The sequence below is a fragment of the Pygoscelis adeliae genome, unplaced genomic scaffold (assembly GCF_000699105.1).
Source record: "Pygoscelis adeliae isolate BGI_AS28 unplaced genomic scaffold, ASM69910v1 Scaffold41, whole genome shotgun sequence".
NCBI classification, from domain to species: Eukaryota; Metazoa; Chordata; class Aves; order Sphenisciformes; family Spheniscidae; genus Pygoscelis; species Pygoscelis adeliae.
The window spans coordinates 3,269,413-3,287,401 of NW_008824373.1; the positions used below are offsets into that span (position 1 = coordinate 3,269,413).

Genomic DNA, 17,989 nt, shown 5'->3' on the forward strand with positions numbered 1-17,989 from the left:
GAGGAGTGAAAGATTGGTAAGCAGGGATACTGCAGCGGGAGTGCAGTCTGGGAGGGAAGAGTGAGGGGCAAAGACAGGAGTCTAAGTTTAACGGGGGTGGGAAGAAAAAGATTCCTACAAGGATCAAAGTCTGAGTAGGGTTGCTTCAGTCCAGGAAGGCACTGAAGACTGATAGCCTGGAAAGTAAGACTGGATGAGAGGGACAGTTGCTCTCCTCAATGTTATTTTCAGGGAAGTTCCATAGCGCCTTGCCAATCTTCAGTTTAGGTTTTATGATCTGAGAAACTGGGGCAATAACACATAAGGGGAGGTTGTAAGTTTAGGTGACTACATCTCCATCCTTGCTCCTCATTCAATGACTTACTATACTGTTCACATGCCAGTTTGAGGTGCTTAATTGGAAAGGATTGTTTATAAAAGATGGTGTGTTAACTGCCCCTTCTTCTCTTACAAGTAGCTGTGTATGGCTTATTGTTCCTTCCTATATATAATGATACTATACATAAGTATTATTTCTAGTGGTGCTTGTGTAGATTTCTTTTTTCCAGAGTCCAGTTCTTTATCTTTTTTTATTGAATGATACCTTATTGTCAGACTGTTTCCGTTGATTGCACCTGAATTACTTAATTAGGAAGTATATATACATGGACAAAAAGGATTTGTTTCAGTTTTTCCAGAATAAGTTTTTGTATTTCTTTATTGATAAAAGGAATCAGTTGCAAGATTGATAGCCATGGGGTTAGTATTGAAAACTTGGTATAGATTTCATTCTAACTCGCAAGTCTGTTGGTATCTAGACTTCTTATCCAAGGAAAAACAAAGGTTAGTGAAGGTGGAAAAATCAATCCTGTTCTTCCTGGACCTTCACTGGGGGTTGTTTTTAATGGTTAATAACGTTTATTTTCTTTCTGTAGGCAATGTTCAGTCTCTGCATGGTTGAAAGCGAAGCTGATGAGGTGAATTTGCATGGTGTCACAAGCCTCGGTTTAAAACAAGCCCTGGACTTTGCATATACTGGACAGGTACTGTACAGCTCTTCAAATTAAGAGACACAAATGAAAGCAAACTGCAATAAAAACTGAAGATTACCTTTACAAAGGTACTAGAAATTATTTTTCTTGTGCACTGCCCTGTACAAGGTCTTTTGATTTAACAGATCTTACTTTGGATATACTGTTGGGTTTTTTTTCTCTATGGAGGGTTTGTCTAATAAAAACACTGTTTATGTGCATTGCTACCAGGTAGTGAACCATGTAGGACTCGTATGCCCCTTTTTTGGTGGCCTGGCTATTCATAAGAACTTAATGTGAGTTGATTCTGCATGCCAAATAAATGTAAAGAAAGGAAAAATACCCTAGGTGTTTTCCTAATAATAAATATTTATAAACTCTGCTTTTTTGACAAATTATATAATTGAGGGGAAAAGTAGTCTCTTACTCTCTGGACAGATGCAGTCCAAGCATATTTGTAAACGCTTATAGGTACTCTACAACTATATTGTAGCACTTTTTTTGATAGCAGGTTATGTATCACATTATGTTACTTCAGAAAATGCAGAGTGATACTCCTCTTCCTGCCCCGCCCCTTCTCCCCCAAAAAACAAACAAACAAACAAAACCTGCCATATCTGTACATCGCATGCTTGAACAGTGTTGCTGTATGATTTCATCTCAGTTCAGAGTTCATGGACAGTGAGGTCAGAACTTAACATCCAGCTATTTTTGCTTTGGACTCTAAAATTACGGATAACCAAACTATTTCTGGAAATATTGCTAGAACGGTTGAATTTATTGATGTATATTTCTTTATTAGTTAATTTTTGAAAAGGAAAGCTTAAATCCATATTACGTTATTCTGGAAGAGTTGTTGGGTTGTACAGATTTAAGGCATCTATTCCCATACTTTGGATTGAGTATATGGTCTTAATTTTTTCAAGGGGAGTTAAATAGAAATAAGGAAGGAATTTGGTTTTTTTACCTGTTTTAAAGGAGCTATTTTTGTCACCAGCCCGCACAACAGTTATACTTTAGCATTGGCCTTAGAGATTAGCACTTGAAACTTCTGTGTTTCTGCTATTATGGAAAACATAACTTATTCAAAGTTTTCTTTCATATAAATAAGAGACAGAGATGCCATGCTATATTACTGAATTTGCTGAAGATCTCAGTACATGGCTTGTCATCCGTATGCTTTTTGTTCTTTCAGTTGAAAGTTTTGATATACAAAATCAAATGTTTTCTGTGCTGTGGAGCACCTAAAGTCATTTGAGACTATAGTTGATTATTCTGAAAATAGAACTCTTGTTGCTAAATAGAAGTATCCAAAAGATACTTTCCAAAGCCAATTTTGAGAAGATGGGTTGTAATTCACTTCTATCTGACCTATCCTGTCCACTCTGAATAGAGGTATACTCCCCTGGCTTTCAGCGAAATTCAAAGTCTAATAAACCTGTGTAAAATATGTTGAGAACCCTGAAAGGATGGATTTGTGTTTTTTGTCAACCCACGATCCACCCTGCCTTGCTTCCAGGATAGTATCCTCAGCTCCCTAGTAAATAATATGTGCCTTCTATCCTTGAACCTTTAGAGACTTTTGAGTCTTTCATTTTCAGGTATAATCTCCTTTGAGTAAATGAGCGGGCTTCTTGAGTTAAATATGGGTGTGCATGTATGTACAGTTGCTCATATATATAACTGATTATAGGGCAAAATTTGCACTCTCTCGTGTCTATCAGCTACATCAAGCGCTACTTCGAAGCACAGAGGAATGAGAAGGATTCTCTAGGAGATCTCTTATAAAGATGCCTTTGAAGTGTAACTCAGTGATATGCGGGTCTGAGAATTAGCAGTGTTGAATTTTCCCTTTTGTCCTTGAAATCCTGGCACTGCATTTACATGTATTGAGCATTGCTTATGTACTGACTCAGGCTGACAGAATCTGGGTGAACGTTTCAAGGTAGTGAGTGGGAGTAATCCACAAAGGCTATTAATAAATAACTGGATTACTGCATGCTTACATCAGAGAGAGTTCTGAAAACACAGTCGTCTTTAGTTTGGGTCTGTGAACTCTTTCTGATTTAAAAAACCAAAAATATTTCTTAGTAACCCAACTCATTCATGCCAATTACAACCTTATATTGCTCTGAAAATGTAGGTATTAAGCCATGATCTGATGTGCCTCTTAAAAGTGAAAGCAGGGAATTTTTTTTTTTTTTTTTTTCAGAACTGCCATTTCTTTTTGTTGGTTCAATGTAAGACTAGATACGTTTGTGGAAAAGATGTTAGTAAAAAAAAATTGCTGTTTCTTTAGGTAACATGGTGGAAGTGACAAGAATTTAGGGACAGTCCTAAGGTATCCATGCCTAAACAGATAAATATTTAGTTTCAGCTTTCTTCTCTTTATTTCTTTAACGTTTTGCTAAACTTGCATTCAATTGGAAGTGTAGTAACTCAAATGTAACTTTCTATGTAAAACAATATGTTGGAGACATCTGGTGGAAATATTTAATATTGCATGATGGCTATATTTGATGCCTGCAGTTTTTGAAAATTATCAAAGTGAAGAAATTTAATTTTTAGCATGACATTGCAATCTGAAATGAAACTCTGTCATCCTTGCATTTTTTATTTTTATTTTTTTACTTTGAAATATGCCTGCGGACTTAAAATACCAACTTTATATTCCTGTCTACTTAGGCAGACAGTGCCTTATCATAATTACTGCTGGAAATATTTTGCTTTTAAGGGAAAATTGATTGTTCAACAGAAGAAAAGGTTGTGGTAAAACTCAAGTTCAATGTAAATAATATCATAATTGCAACTGAATTAATCCATCACTATGATCCCTAATCATCACAGAGAAAGAAATGTTGGTATAGAAATAAATAAAAACTAACAAAAGGAATAGCAGCAGAATTTGGTTTTTTTCTATGCATGTAGGCTCTCAGTAATCCTCTAATAATGAAATATTTGGCAAAAAAAAAGTCTTAAATACGTTCCCTCTTGGCTTTAGGCATTTTACCATGTACTCCCCATATTCAGAATTCAGACATACAACTCTCTTCCTATTGTAGTTGACTCTCTTCCTGTTGTAGTTGATGTATCCTTTCTTCATAAAAGGGCTTTAAGGTCATCTTCTCTTTTACTTCACAGCTGGCAGCAGTAAGTCCAGACCAGAGTCTCAGTGACTAGATTACTCACACTTCCTCCTCACGGGGGCATTTTGTAAGTGTCAGATGTGCATTGGAAGGGAGGTGAATTAAGTATAATCTATACAGGAACTATATATTTTAGAAATTAATATAGAGAAACAGTTCTTGGTGCAGGGTTTGGAGCTCACAGTTCCTTCTAAGTAAGAGTCTTAACCACTGGGTTAGAGAGTCATGGGCACTGTTGCCTGCTCTTTTTGACTTTGTGTGTGTGTGTGTTTGTTTTTAACTATTCTGTTACCAAGAGACATAACCTCATTTGGAGGAATGGGATAACCCCTAAATAGGCCAGTGTATGTAACTCATCATTACAAGAAAAGGTGCTTTTGATCAAAAGAAAACCTTTGGGCATTTGAAAAGTTTCAGTGCTGAAAACAGGCATTTACAAGTGCCATGGGACTGAATAAGCAGTTTGTACTGAAATTTTGGGGCTCCTCATTTTAGATGAGGCTCTTGCATTCTTCCTCAAATTTAGGTCCAGCAAACTGCATCGTTTATGTTGATCTCATATACGTATATAAATTCTAAGCGATACCATCATTTGAATTGGCTGACAGGCACTGCGGTATAGTTTCAAGAAAGAAGAATTGTGCAAGAACACTGGGTTTAATTTGCAGTAGATGATTGTGATCCTAATTCAACAAAAATACAAATACACAGTTGGAGTCCTATGTGTACTGAAATGCTTGGATCTTTCTTCTTTGTAATTATGTTCTATCATATGTCTTTAGTCTATAGTAATAGAAATATTTTGCATTTAGATAAAATTTTATTTGAGGACCTCAAAACACGTTACAAAAGCAAGTAATCGCTATCCTTACTTTGTTGCATCATAGACAGGAAATTATTTTGGGAGAAAATAACTTTTGAAAGACCACACAGAAAACCAGCAGCTTTAATAGGGCTTAATACCAAGTTCTCCTGATCAAGTCCTGTTTTCCTAACTGGCTGGTGTCTCTTTCTTTTTCTAAACCATAATATTTTGTTTCTGTATTAATAGAAATTAAGTTGTCTTCTTGAAGTTATAAAATTATTCTAGATTACCAAAGCTGAAACAAAAGAATTAGTGAGACAGCCCTAATGTAAGAGATGTTTTATGTTCAGCTCTTTCTCCAAAAGCAAATTTTGGGGTAAGTCGTCCTGTGGTATCTTCTTAGCCCAAGATTAACACAGCCTTACACCCTGCCTATAGAAAGAATGTTGAAATGTTTCCTTTTCTTGAAAGCCACCTATGAAGTTGCATTTATAATGAATCAGAAATAGGCTTTAAACTTTTTCTGTTTCTTAGGATATTTAACAGATTTTCTTTTACTCACAAAATGCTAACATAGCAGCAGTCTTTAATAAAGGTGATATCAGTATATTCTAGTTACAAATCTAGAACTTCATGTTATTTTCAGATATAGTGTTATTTCATGTGCTTGGGTTGCTGTCAGTATTACTTTAATGCATTATCAATGTGAGTCCTATTTAATTACTGCCTTTATTTACTAACTTTACCTTGTATTCAGTTAGTTTAAAAACTGTCATCCTGTAACAGCTATTATCACTTTACCAAACAGGTTCGTGAACTGGTAGGAGCACCATCTGGTGATTTTTCAAATTCATGCACACAAACCTACGGTTAGTTAAAGTATTATGTTACAGCTCCTTTGTGAAATTGTTCTTTCTCTTTTTTGTCAAATACTTCAGCTTAGTTATTTCTTTAACAAAAAACATGAAAGAGTGAAAGGTCTTCTCAGTAAAGAAATAGTAGAAATAAATATTTGTAAGTACAACTATTTCTCCTGATAATTGCTTTGATTCCTTTATAGAATCTTAGCTTTCATCCCTCTTCAAATGCCCCCTTCATTTGATGGTGATGGTTTTCCTAGTGATCAACCAGTATTTCATCTGCCATTTGCAGTTAAGTCCGGGGGAGACAGCTCTCAATATTTAGCACCTCTTCTTCTGTTAATCCTTTCTAGCTCACTTGTGGATGAGGTGTATTGCAAAGCTGTATTGTGATGTTTGATCTTCTTGGGTAAGTGACCTGAAAGAGTCAGAGCTGAAAGTAATCAAAGTAATGAACATCTTCCTGGAAAATAGTGAATTTACTTGAAGTCCTACTTATAATAATGGTATTTACTTATAATAACAGTACTTACTTCATAATGGTATGAAGCTGCATTAGGGGGAGTTCAGACTGGACAACAGGAAAAGGCTCTTCACTGAGAGGGTGGTCGGTCACTGGAACAGGCTCCCCAGGGAAGTGGTTACAGCACCAAGCTTGTCAGAGTTCAAGGAGCGTCTGGACGACACTCTTAGTCATATGGTTTAGTTTTAGGTAGTCCTGCGAGAAGCAGGGAGTTGGACTCGATAATCCTTACGGGTGCCTTCCAACTCGAGATATTCTATGATTCTGTGACTTATATGCTGTGCATTTAACATAGATTTTCATTTAGTTTTCTGGAAAAATATTATGACATATATCAGAGAAATGCTGGTCATGATTCCTTCTGGCATTGGCTAATGAGGCATCTGGGTTTTGTAACAAGTACTATCAAACATTACGTGCCAGGGCTTTGGGCGGTTGCCTGCAGGGGACTAGAACATTCTTCCCCTGCTCACACTGTTCTGAAGCAGCACTTCTCAACGTGTGAGGAGCTCAGGATTCAACTGAAGCACGAATGAACAGGGAGACAGGCAGAAGTGCTAACTGGTTGTGAGTGAAATGCAGTCTAAATTGCTCTGAAAGTAAAGTTACTTTTTTTGAGTGCTCTGAAGCACGCAGAATGGTCTCCAGAGAGGAAAAACAAGTGGTACTTTTGTTAGATGCCTGTCTGGTTTGAAATGCTGATCACTGCAAGTGGAGTCAAGAAGGAATTTTCTTTTGCATCAGACTGGCAGGAATCTTGGGATTTTTTTTTTCTTGTTTTCTGTGTTAAAGTCCATATGGTTTACTTTCTAGAATTTTCTGACATGACATTACATATTTCCTTACTGTTATAGAGTAATGCTGGTTTATTTTTAATGTGAATCATGCCACCACCTCACTTATTCCATGGCCCCACAAACAGCTGAAAGGAAAACGGGAAGGAAATACAGGGGTATAAATGAGTAGCTGGAATGAAGGTGATAGAAGTGCATCCTCAATCTCTCCATCTTTGTCTGGGCACACAGTTCAGCCTCCTTGGGCCTAAAGCAGCTTTAGTTTAGTGTAATATAATACATAATTATATATAATATATATAAAAAATATAATATATAATGGCCTGTAATATACAGGGAATAGATTAAATGATCTAACTGTTCTTTCCGGATATAAACCTCATGAGACTCCATAGAGGTGATAGTTAATCTGGACCTTACCTTCTCCCTTAGGCTGTAAGTTTCTTTGTTGGGAAGGACAGTTTAAGGAGTTTCCTTCTCACTCTCTTTTCTCCATTACTACCCTCTTTGCTACAACCATACAATTTTTTTGTTGGCCTATACTGGTTTGTTGGTTATAGGGGGGCAGGAGGCATTAACAGAGTGGAGGATGTTCTCGGTCTGGGCAATGTGGAGGTGGGGCATGAGTAGTTGTCCTTGAGAAAGGGTGGTGGTTCCTATACTGCTTCTAGCCCAAGAAGTCGTAGCTGCTAGTTGCTCTGTGTTGCCAGGAAGTCTCCCAAGGAAAACTGATTGAAGAAAGAGGCAAGATGCTTGATCCCAGTTAATCTTTTCCACACTTACCCAGAGCCCTAAGATGTACTGGGTTGGAGGGGATGCAGGGTGAGCTGGGAAAGGAAGAGGGAAATCTTGGGAGAAGGGGGAATGAATTCCAGTTTTAGAACTGCTGCCTAGAGGGCAGATGTACAGGGGGGTGTTCAGGGCCATGTGTATCTGTGACCATGGGGCTGATTATAGAATTCCCTTTTCTGCCTTAGAATTGTGTTTCAGAAGCTCAGGTTTAATTTACAAAAGTTTCTAATTCTTGCATTTGCAGAGCAGCTTTCCTCAATATATCAACAAAGCATAAATGGATGCATTTCCATATAGATTAAATTGTGTGTCTAAGAAATGTGGATCTAAGAAATTGTGTAATCTGCCTTTCTGGATCTTGTGAACTCAGCATTCTGTTGCAAAGAAACACCAAATTTTTGCATCCTTTCTATCTCTTGGCTTATGGATCTGACCACAAGAGGGAGTGAACTGGATTTAGTGCATGCTCTCTGAAAGGTTTGTGGGATGATGGAGGGTAGAACGGCTGCCTTGAAGAACAGAATTCCTGTTTGAAAACACAGTCGTTGTGGGAGAGGAGAAATACAGCTTGACAAAGGAGACCAGTTTGAAAATGAGCAGTATGTCAGACCTGGTGGCTTGGGAAAGTAAGTTACTCAGGCTATCTGCAAGATCTGCCTATTGTACACAGGGAGAAGGTGGTTAAGCTGATTTTCTTGGGTAGCATGATGGGCCAGAGAAAAGTTGAGAGCATAATGAAAATTAACCCTCAGAAATAAGGGTTGAATAGAGGACTGATTGTAAGATGCAGCCAGGTGCAATACCCAAATTGCATCTAATTAATCTTAATATAAAAATAGCACAGAAACCAGTCTTAAGATGGCTTGTGTCATACAAAGGCATATCCTTCACTGGTGAAGATTGCAAAGTTTGTCTGAAGTTGATGGTTCCAAATTACTCTGAGTTTCTGCCCTGATAATGATGCCTTGTAACCCTTGGGTTGAGGATTAAGCTTCTCTCTTTAGTTTTCACACTAATAATTTGTGATTAATTTTGAAGGTGTGAATCCAAAGTAGATCTTAATTGCCCTCTCCTTAATTTTCAATAAGCATCACTCTGAAGACTGCAGAGCTCTTGTTTTGAGGGTTAGAAAAACAGAGGAGAGTCAGTCACTGTGTGTACTTGTGGTGTGCATATAGCGGTATTTATGTGCATTTACTGTTAAGACTCAGCTGGATGGCCTATATAGCATATAAACAGCTATGCTGTAATTGTATTAATGTATAGAAGCTGAGAGGTGTGGAAAAATTGTGAATTACTCCAGTTTCAGTAGAAGGAAGGCTTGCAATATTTTCTTCCTTCTTTACTTGTTCTCTTTTTCTTGTGGGTTTCCCCAGCATGCAGGTTGCTGATGGTGAACATTTAACACAGATGAATTAGTAATTTTGCCTGTATCCAAATAAGTATTGAATAAAAATTCAGATAGTTCCATTTAAGGCAAAGTCTTGGGAAGAGACAAAATAGACTTTCCTCAGTTATCTTGGGAAACACAAAGGTGAATATGTTATATCAGCAGAATAAATCTTGCATGGTATAGGAAAGCTATAAGAAATGGGAAAACATGTAAGAAATATGTCTGCCACCTTGAAATGAACTTTTGTTGCTGACTTTGTGCAAATCACCTCTAGGTAGTAACCAGTCACCCTCCTTGCCTCTTGTCCTACTTCTTACCTCATAATGCTACTAATGTTATTTGTAAATTGATTGTTGTAGCTTTAAAATACATTATCACAGTTAAATATAGTTTGTCTATGTCTACTAGGTAGTGATCTGCTTAGGGTTCTGGTTTTCTTCATATTGTGTGTTTAACAATGCTAAGCTGGTGGCTGGCACTTAGTAAGTAATATGACATCAGATGACAACTTCCTCAGTGTAAATGATGTCTGAATAACAAACACTGCAAGGTTTAAACCAGCTTGTTTTGTCAGTCTGACCTTGAGTTCTCACTGGAAAATATTTGGCAGTGCTGCTCTTTTTTTTTTTTTTTTTTTTTTAAATATATAGCTATTGGAGGCATTTTTGTAACTGAAATCCTTTCTAGCTTTCCATTGAACTACCTCTTGTCATGCATCGCAACCTCATTAGCACCAGCCAAAAACCTGGATTGTGCTGGGCCTGATTCTCATTTACATTAAGATCCTTATATGTCTTTCTGGTGAGATAAAGAACCTTTATACAGTATATAGATTACATATATGTTCACTTAAAACCTAGTATGAATATATATAGTGATGTGCACAAGCTTTAAGCATGTCATACACTGACAGAACTCAATATGAGTTCTTGCTATAAACAAGAATCAATCCCCTTCTCTCCTGTTCCTAATATATCCCTTATGAAGGAGATAATTTGTGGTTTTGCTTGAAAAAATGCATGTGTTTTGTTCATTTCCTTCAAAAACAGTTTAACTGCAAAAGATGCAGATGAGTGTCTTTTCTTTTGTCATCCTCCTTATTCCACTGCATTTGAGACATAAATGATGCTATGCGATAAAACTAAATTGTGTGGGCAGAAGAAAAAGGATCTGAAAAAAAGCTTTACTTCCCTGTGGAGCAGTGAGAGACTGACCTCATGTGGTGTGAAACCAATGTTGCTAGGGGAAATACAACAAGGATAAAACTGAATAAACTGACTGTCTTTGAAAAATTAATTATTCTCATGCATTTCTGATTTTTGTTGGATGCTGCACCACTTATATTTAAATATAATATTAGTTTGGATAGTTTGTGATGTGATTGCTGATAAGAAGTTGACCAGTGTCTGTATTCCCAAAGACTTTTTTGTGTCCTGAAAGGGATGCTCTAACAAGCTGACCCCAAAACAGCAGGCTAGGAGCTGAGGCCCAATTATCCTGGCTGCTGCCTGTGTGTGATTTTAATTGAAATGAGTAGGAGTTTCATGTGAGCAAGTGACAGGATAATCAGTGTTGGTTTCTAAGCCCTTTCTGGCACTTCCCCAGCAGCATGCTCATTCTGTGCCTTCACAGCCTTGCTCTGTAAAATGAAGACAGTGGTTAGGAAAATTATGAAGTGGTACCATGCAGAATGGGAAGGGTGTTCCTAGCCTGTATATTTTTTACAAGCATGAATAATATTAATACTGGAGACTTCTGAGTCAGTTCTGTTGGCCTGATTCATCAGTATATATGGAAGCATCCAGGTATATGGATAACAAAAGGAGGTGCTGTTATTTTGCAAAGTCTCCTTTTTAAATAAATAACATGCAGTTAGTTTTAAATGATTTAGGGGGTAATGTGACTTATGGACTCTCACAGGAAAATCTGCTTAAAAATCCTTTGGGCAATTCAGGTGAACTTTAAAACCTCTGTCCCCATCCTGCAAAGACTTATCTATATGCTTAATTGTATTCTTTCTTTATGAAAGAAATTCTTATTCTCCCTTATTCTTTCTTGCTCTTTATGTTGACTTAAATGTCTGAAATAACAAAGACCTGTAGTATTTTCTACAAGTACTCTGAGTTCTACATGACAAACCTTCCATTTTCTTCTTTACAGATCCTCTTGGAACCAGGGGTGATACAGGATGTCCTAGCAGCTGGGAGTCATTTGCAGCTGCTGGAGCTTCTCAGTTTATGTTCTCACTATCTCATTCAGGTGAGGCTTCGCTGCCTGATTATCAGCCATTTCTGTTTGGTAAACTTTTGTTTCAAGCCTCATTTCAGTAGCAGAGTATTAGTACAATACCTGGTGTAACCTAAATGGCAATAAACTGGATTTCAGGAGACCTGAATTTTGAGTGTAATTTGGGTATCAGTTTGTGGTAGGTGCTTTCTTCTCCCATCTGTTTTGTCCATTTTAGTCCTGAAAACAAGGATGGTCCACTGATTAGTATCAGCACATGGGAGTTTGATTCCCTATTTTACCAGAGAATTTGCTTTCTTCTGTCTCAGTTTACCAAATGTTAAATATTTCCGTACTGTGATCATGAGTATTGTGAAGCATTCAGATGCATAAGTGTTCACAACAGAATATTGATGCGTATTCCAGGGCACTACTACCTCTCACTGAAGGGGTAGGGCTTATTACAAGGGCTTATTCTCAACTGGCCTCATGCCCATAATGCTGATAATATTATCAACATTAGGGCAGCAGAGAAGCAAAAAATCTGATTCCAGTAAAATAATTTTTTGTGCTTGACTTGTATAGGAGATGGCTCACGATGGTAGCAAGAACATAGCTTTGATTTGTTTCTGTGAAAAGCCTTATTAAAAAAAATGGCAATAGCAATTCTACAGCACTGTTTCCTTTTCTTTGTAATTTTTCAGTATTGTTTCTGAAATAGGGTGCAGAATTGGCTGTATCTGTGCAGCAGTTGGGCATGGAAATGCATGTCAGCACAATCCTCTCTGTATGCACTTGCCTTCCAACAGTATAACTGCCTTTGAACAGTCTGAGTGTGCTTGGCAGCACACCGAGCTACTGAGTACCGTAGGCATGCAGGATCTCATGTTAAGAGCTTCAGGACATGCTTGAAGGCTCTGTGTCTTATGGAGAAGGAATCTCGTCTTTGAGTGTTAGCCTTAGGGAAGCCTTCAAAATGTATGTTCAGACAGTAAGGTGGTATTAATTTATAAATTGATTAGAAAGCTAAAGGAGCTGGTAGAGTACTGCAATTTGTATCAGTTTGTTTTCAGGAATGTAAGGAGGATTTAATTTTTCTGAGAAAATAGACATGGAATGTAATGGGAAAGATGGGTGGTTTGAGAAATAAGAAATGTGAGATGCCAAATAAGCCACAAAACCATTTGGCCTACCAGTTGTCAGGCAGGCATGGGAGGGGGTTACTGTAATGAGAAAGAAGATAAAAGTCTAACATTGATAGTCATACAGTGTATTTAATGGCCCCCTAACAAATCAGTCCATGTGAGCATGTCTCTGCTGCTTACATGCTCTGTCTGAAGTTGAACCAAAGAGACCACTGCAGCAAAGAAGCTAGGGGAAATATTAAAGAGTAGGGAAGAAACTGAGTATAGTAGTGCTGGTGAGGTATGGATGTGAGAGGACTGTAGGAAAGGAGCAGGTACATGCCCAGCATAAGTCCTTCTTCCGTGACCTGTGTTGAGTAGCATCTGGTATTTGTAGCTCTTCCCTCGGCACCATAGTAATCCTTTTCATCCTGAGGTCACTGCAGTGGAAAGATAACTGTAGAATTAGCAGTGCTTTGGACCTCATCCTTGATGTGCAAGCCATAGTCAAGTATTTAGGAACAGACTGCTAACAAATTAAAAAAAAACCCCAAAACCAAACAAAAAAATCAACCCCAAAATGACCACCCCCGCCCCCAAAATAAATCCCGGAGTGAGCAAACATTGTAGCCAAATTACTCTGTAATTAACAGACCAGTAAAAATTCTCTGAAAGTGATGGTCAATATGCAGTTGCTCAAATGATGTGAAAGAGCTCTGTTATACTCTGAGTAGTGTGCCAAGGTAGGGTAACTGGAGCTACACTGGTGTAAAAACGAAGAGGAAGTGGGACCCAGTGTCTAGATTTACAATGATGGAGGCAGGAAATAAGGTAGGGGATGAAGGGTAGGGAATAAGGAGGAAAATATGTGTTGGGAGACAGAGAGCAGTGGTAGTTTTTTGTATTAAAGTAGTACTTTACTTGTAGTAAAGTATTTTTGAATCAGGGTCTCATTGTAAGGTTTTGAATCTGCATGGACATGTGTGATGACTGTAGCTTACATCATGTTGGGCTCTAGACTGTATTTTACTCTTTTTACAGTATTTTTTTTACCAGGGTCACCCCAACAAGGCATATCTGTAGACAGATTTGCAGTCTGAATAGATCACAGTAAGAATTTATCTGTCTTGTTTGTTCTGCAGAGTTGCAGTCCATGCAAGTAATCAACCTTGAGTAGTTGTGTAAGCCTTTTTAGCAGAGGTCAACAAGGTACTGTACATAAAGACACTGATATCTTTCAGTATCCAAATTAATTATATCAAATATCTGTTTATGTTCTACATACTATTGGGCAATTTAAAAAATATCTATTGCTTTATTTTAGTACTATCTAAAAATAAAATCAAAATAGCTAAAGAAGGCTTCCTTAAAGCCACTTATCCTTGCTGCAGTTGGTAACTGGGGTGTCTTGTCACCCCCCATGCTATGATACAGATGCTGGGAAGAGAATAATGCTGTCCCTTTCTCTTCTTTCTGATGAGTCTGAGTGCTGCAGAGTTCTTAATTTACTGTACTAGTGAATTTCTTTCTTGCTGTTTTGAGTTGTTCAGATACTATGAACTTAGCTTAGTTTAGTGTAAGTTCAGGAACTGTAGTATGTGGGATCTAGTTGTCATTTAGTATTGTTGTATAATGATGACACAGAGTTTTAACTTGTTAGGATTGTCTTTAATTGTTTGGATTGGACCAGGCTTTTTCCATATAAGAGTGCTGCTCTTATTGTTAGAGCTTGTTCCAGTTCTTCTCTTTCTCTTGATGCTTATCAGTTTTTTGGAGCTCAGTTATCTCTCTCTCTCTCCAGCTTACCAGTTTTTTGGAGCTCAAGACAGTTCATCTCTTCTTGATACTTTTATATGGGGCCTGTAATTATTCCATGGATTTCAATAAGGATTTTTTTTTTTTTTGCTACAAATGCAATTGGCGTGACCCATACACATATCTGTTCCAAGGCGTATTTGTAATCGGTGTGGTTCCAAAGAAGACTGTACTGATCTAAATCATCGAAGATGATTGTCGAAGTGTCTAACTGTCGAAGGTGATTTGCAGTGTAATGGGGGCAGATTCATTTCCAGCCAACACTGACTTTTACATTCACTGATCTTTAAGGAATTTCCTCTCAGTTGTCTCAGAATAAAGAAGATGTTATTTTGACTGTAAGACAGATTCTCTTTCTTATAGACCAACCATCTTAGAGCACTTTAATTTGTTGATAAATCTCAAAAAGATTTCTATAACAAATTGTTCGAATCACAATTATGGCATTTTTATGAAGAGTTTTTGATCAAAGGAAAGACAGAAAAAAGGACAGGAACATTTTTTCCCCCACCCCCAATTAGGTAATATCCATCTCTAAGATGTTTATAATAGCATGACAAAATGGAGGTTTCTGACAACACTGCTAGTTCACTAAAGGCATTTTATCATCTATAAACTTCACATTCTCAAATATTCTGTAGCATCTAATGTTGATTCCGTTTTCTCATTGGAAAACTGATTCTCATTTTGGATTGATAATTTACTAATTTTGATTTTTAAAAGAATTGTAGATCATATTTTCTCTACTTGCAAACAAGAGAAATGCCCAAGCATTCCTTACTTTAGATTCCAGCTCTGTGTTGTGCAGACTTTTCCCCCTGCCTTCAGCAGTGTCATATCTTGAATTGTGATTACTTCCCAGCCTTTGCTGTTTGGGGGTTTTGTTTTTAGCTTCATTTGTAGAGGGGGACTTTTTTGAAGCATGCTGATGTATTTTATTTGAGATACATACACATTCATGAATCTCTCCACGTCATCTGCGTAATTCTCAGGTACTTTAAACATTGAAACAAGGCTTGAAATCTCACACATCTGACAACCTAAACAAACAGTAAGGCAACGTGATTGTTCTTAGCTGTATTGCTGCTACAGGTGTGGGAAAGCTAAGCTGAAGACTTGAGCTTTGTGTATCTTGAATTGCGCTAAGGTCCATGATCACGCACGCAGCATTTGCTTGCAGAGTGCACATCCAGTTCTCTAAGAGTCTTGTTTCCCCGAGTTCCTCTTCCAGCTCAGATTGATTGTTAGTTTTGGCTGAGGTTTTTCAAAGGAGGCTAAGGCAGAGAGCTGCAACCAACAGGTAGACTTTGTTGAAATATAATGGGAGTGGGTTATCTGAATGTTTTGTTTCCCTTTTAAAAGTTTTAGCCTTTAAAGTTCCAATGGACCATAACTGTCCTACTATTACATTGGAGAAGGCAAGAGAAAGCTAGTTGAAGGCTTTGAATGTAATGAAGACGTGAGAATGGACTTCTTAAATGGAGCTGTAGAGAACACTATTAGGTAGTGTGTTTGTGATGACCTATTTTGCACTTTAAAGCCTGTAAATGTTTTTCTGAAGGGTACGTGAAGACTTTATTCTTATGCAAGAGAATAAATGTGTTAAAAGATTTATTTAGAACATAGAAATGTTTGTTTCATAAATATGTCTGAGTTATATAACTGATTGTAGATGTAAGAAGTTTTGTCTTTTTCCTCAGCTGTTTGTGTATTCAGTACCAAAGACAGCCACAAACGGCAAATTATTTCAACAATCAGAGAGTCTTAATAAGGAGGGAATGCTATTGAGAATACGAGTTTTTAATGGAATTTCCTTCTACTGATCAACATCAACTCAGTATTGTGTGGGTATAGCTTTAGTATTCAGTTTTTAAACCAGAGGTTGATTTCCACTGGCATTCAGAGACCTGGGACATAAGACTGTCCATATTTGAAATCTTAAAGCTAAGTGATTTTTCTGTATTTTCTAAAGTGCTGTATTACTGTTTTCAGTGGATTTCTATATACCTCCTGAGTTACATTCAAGGTAATAGGGTGATAGGTGTGAGTAAGGGGTTTAGAAGTTGCAGAACTGTCCAAAGCAACCCAGTCGTTTCTGAGAGGCAGGACATGGCATGATTGTTAGCATTTACCCCTTTAGCTTTCTGCTGCCAGATCAGGCACATTTTGTGAAGAACAAATTAAGTTTATGTACTGGACAGAGTCTGGCATATCATTTATGTTATGTTTATTGGTTGGACAGTTGCATATTTTCAATACAGCCTTATTAGAAGTGGTGTTAGCTGACTGTCCTTGCACTCAATGCTGGAAATCATTTCCTATTCTCACAGTAGCTAGGAGCAGCAAGTATAGTAGACATGAGCAGTGACCCCAATTGCCATTAAAGTTCCCCTGCCTGTTGAAAATTGTTCTTGGGATCATAAATGTTTTTGTGTCAAGGGAAGTTAGAAGTTTGATGCCAATTTTCCCCTTAGTTTTAACTGCATTAAGTTCCCTGTTGAATGGTAAACGTACTAGGTTACCTTTTAGAAACTTCATTACAGTGGATAGAACTCTGCCACAGGTATATGTGCCCTCTTGCTACTGATGTCAGTCGTAGCATCTTTAAAGAGGGGGAATTTATGCACATCTTATGAACATTTTTAGAACATTTTAGGTGAGTGATTAAAATGAGCCTGAAAAAACACAGCACTGTACAGCAGCAGTCAATTGGAATTTTCTTGGAGCCACCTCTGTAGTGTATGCTCTGGATTCTTGTATACAAAAGTAGGCAGCGAGCAGGACCAGGCGTGGAATGCAAAAAATAGGTTAGTCAACTCACAGATGATAAAGTAAGACCTCTTGGAATAATTCTTGGTGATAACTGAAGCAGGCAAATTGTCTTGGGTAGGGGCATTTGATTTTTAACCTTTTACTGTAATGGTCAATCTAGGCTTATAAACAAAATTTTTTCATGGCGTACGAGCACCTAATGATCTGGATCTTTTCTTCTACTAATTTTAAACGATTTGAATGTGCTTATAGATTGAAATATGTTACTGTTTTTAAAAGGAAGAAGCTACAAATGAATCTGCCTGTGGAATTAAAAGGAGCGTGCCTGGTTTACATATGTGGTGGGGCCAGAGCTTCAAAGCTATTTGTTTTTCTTAAACCCAACTTCTCCATTTGGAACGGTGCCAACAACACAATCCCAACTTTCACTAAGATACACTCCTTCAGAGATGAATTAATTCTTACACTAGAGATTGAGAGCATCACCTTTGTGTTGCTAGAAGCCCCAGCTCAGTTGGGATTTTAGCTCCTGGGTTTTTCATATAGAGCAAATTAAACTGCTGGAAAAAAATCTAAAGGTCATCTAGCAACCAAGGCTTGCCTTTTTATAACTAATACTGAGTTTTTAATCTAAGTACACGCATGCACACCCTCCACCTCTCCACTCCCCCAGAATTACAGTGGTGTTTTTTTAAAGCCACCACCATCAAACTTGAGTCTACCAACTTT

The 17,989-nt window shown here is 37.6% G+C and overlaps 1 protein-coding gene across 5 annotated transcripts in view; it reads left to right on the plus strand.

Moving 5' to 3' along the window:
- Window positions 1–17,989, plus strand: part of KLHL32 (kelch-like family member 32) — a 92,983-nt gene that overhangs the window by 21,155 nt on the left and 53,839 nt on the right. For 2 of the 5 annotated variants that reach the window (XM_009320138.1, XM_009320141.1), the window contains exons 3-4: window positions 915–1,022; window positions 11,484–11,582. The exons of 1 other annotated variant lie outside the window; for it this stretch is intronic. In XM_009320138.1, coding sequence (XP_009318413.1) covers window positions 915–1,022; window positions 11,484–11,582 — 207 coding nt within the window. The remainder of the gene's footprint in view (window positions 1–914; window positions 1,023–11,483; window positions 11,583–17,989) is intronic. 2 more of the 5 variants (XM_009320139.1, XM_009320140.1) reach the window with 2 other exon arrangements.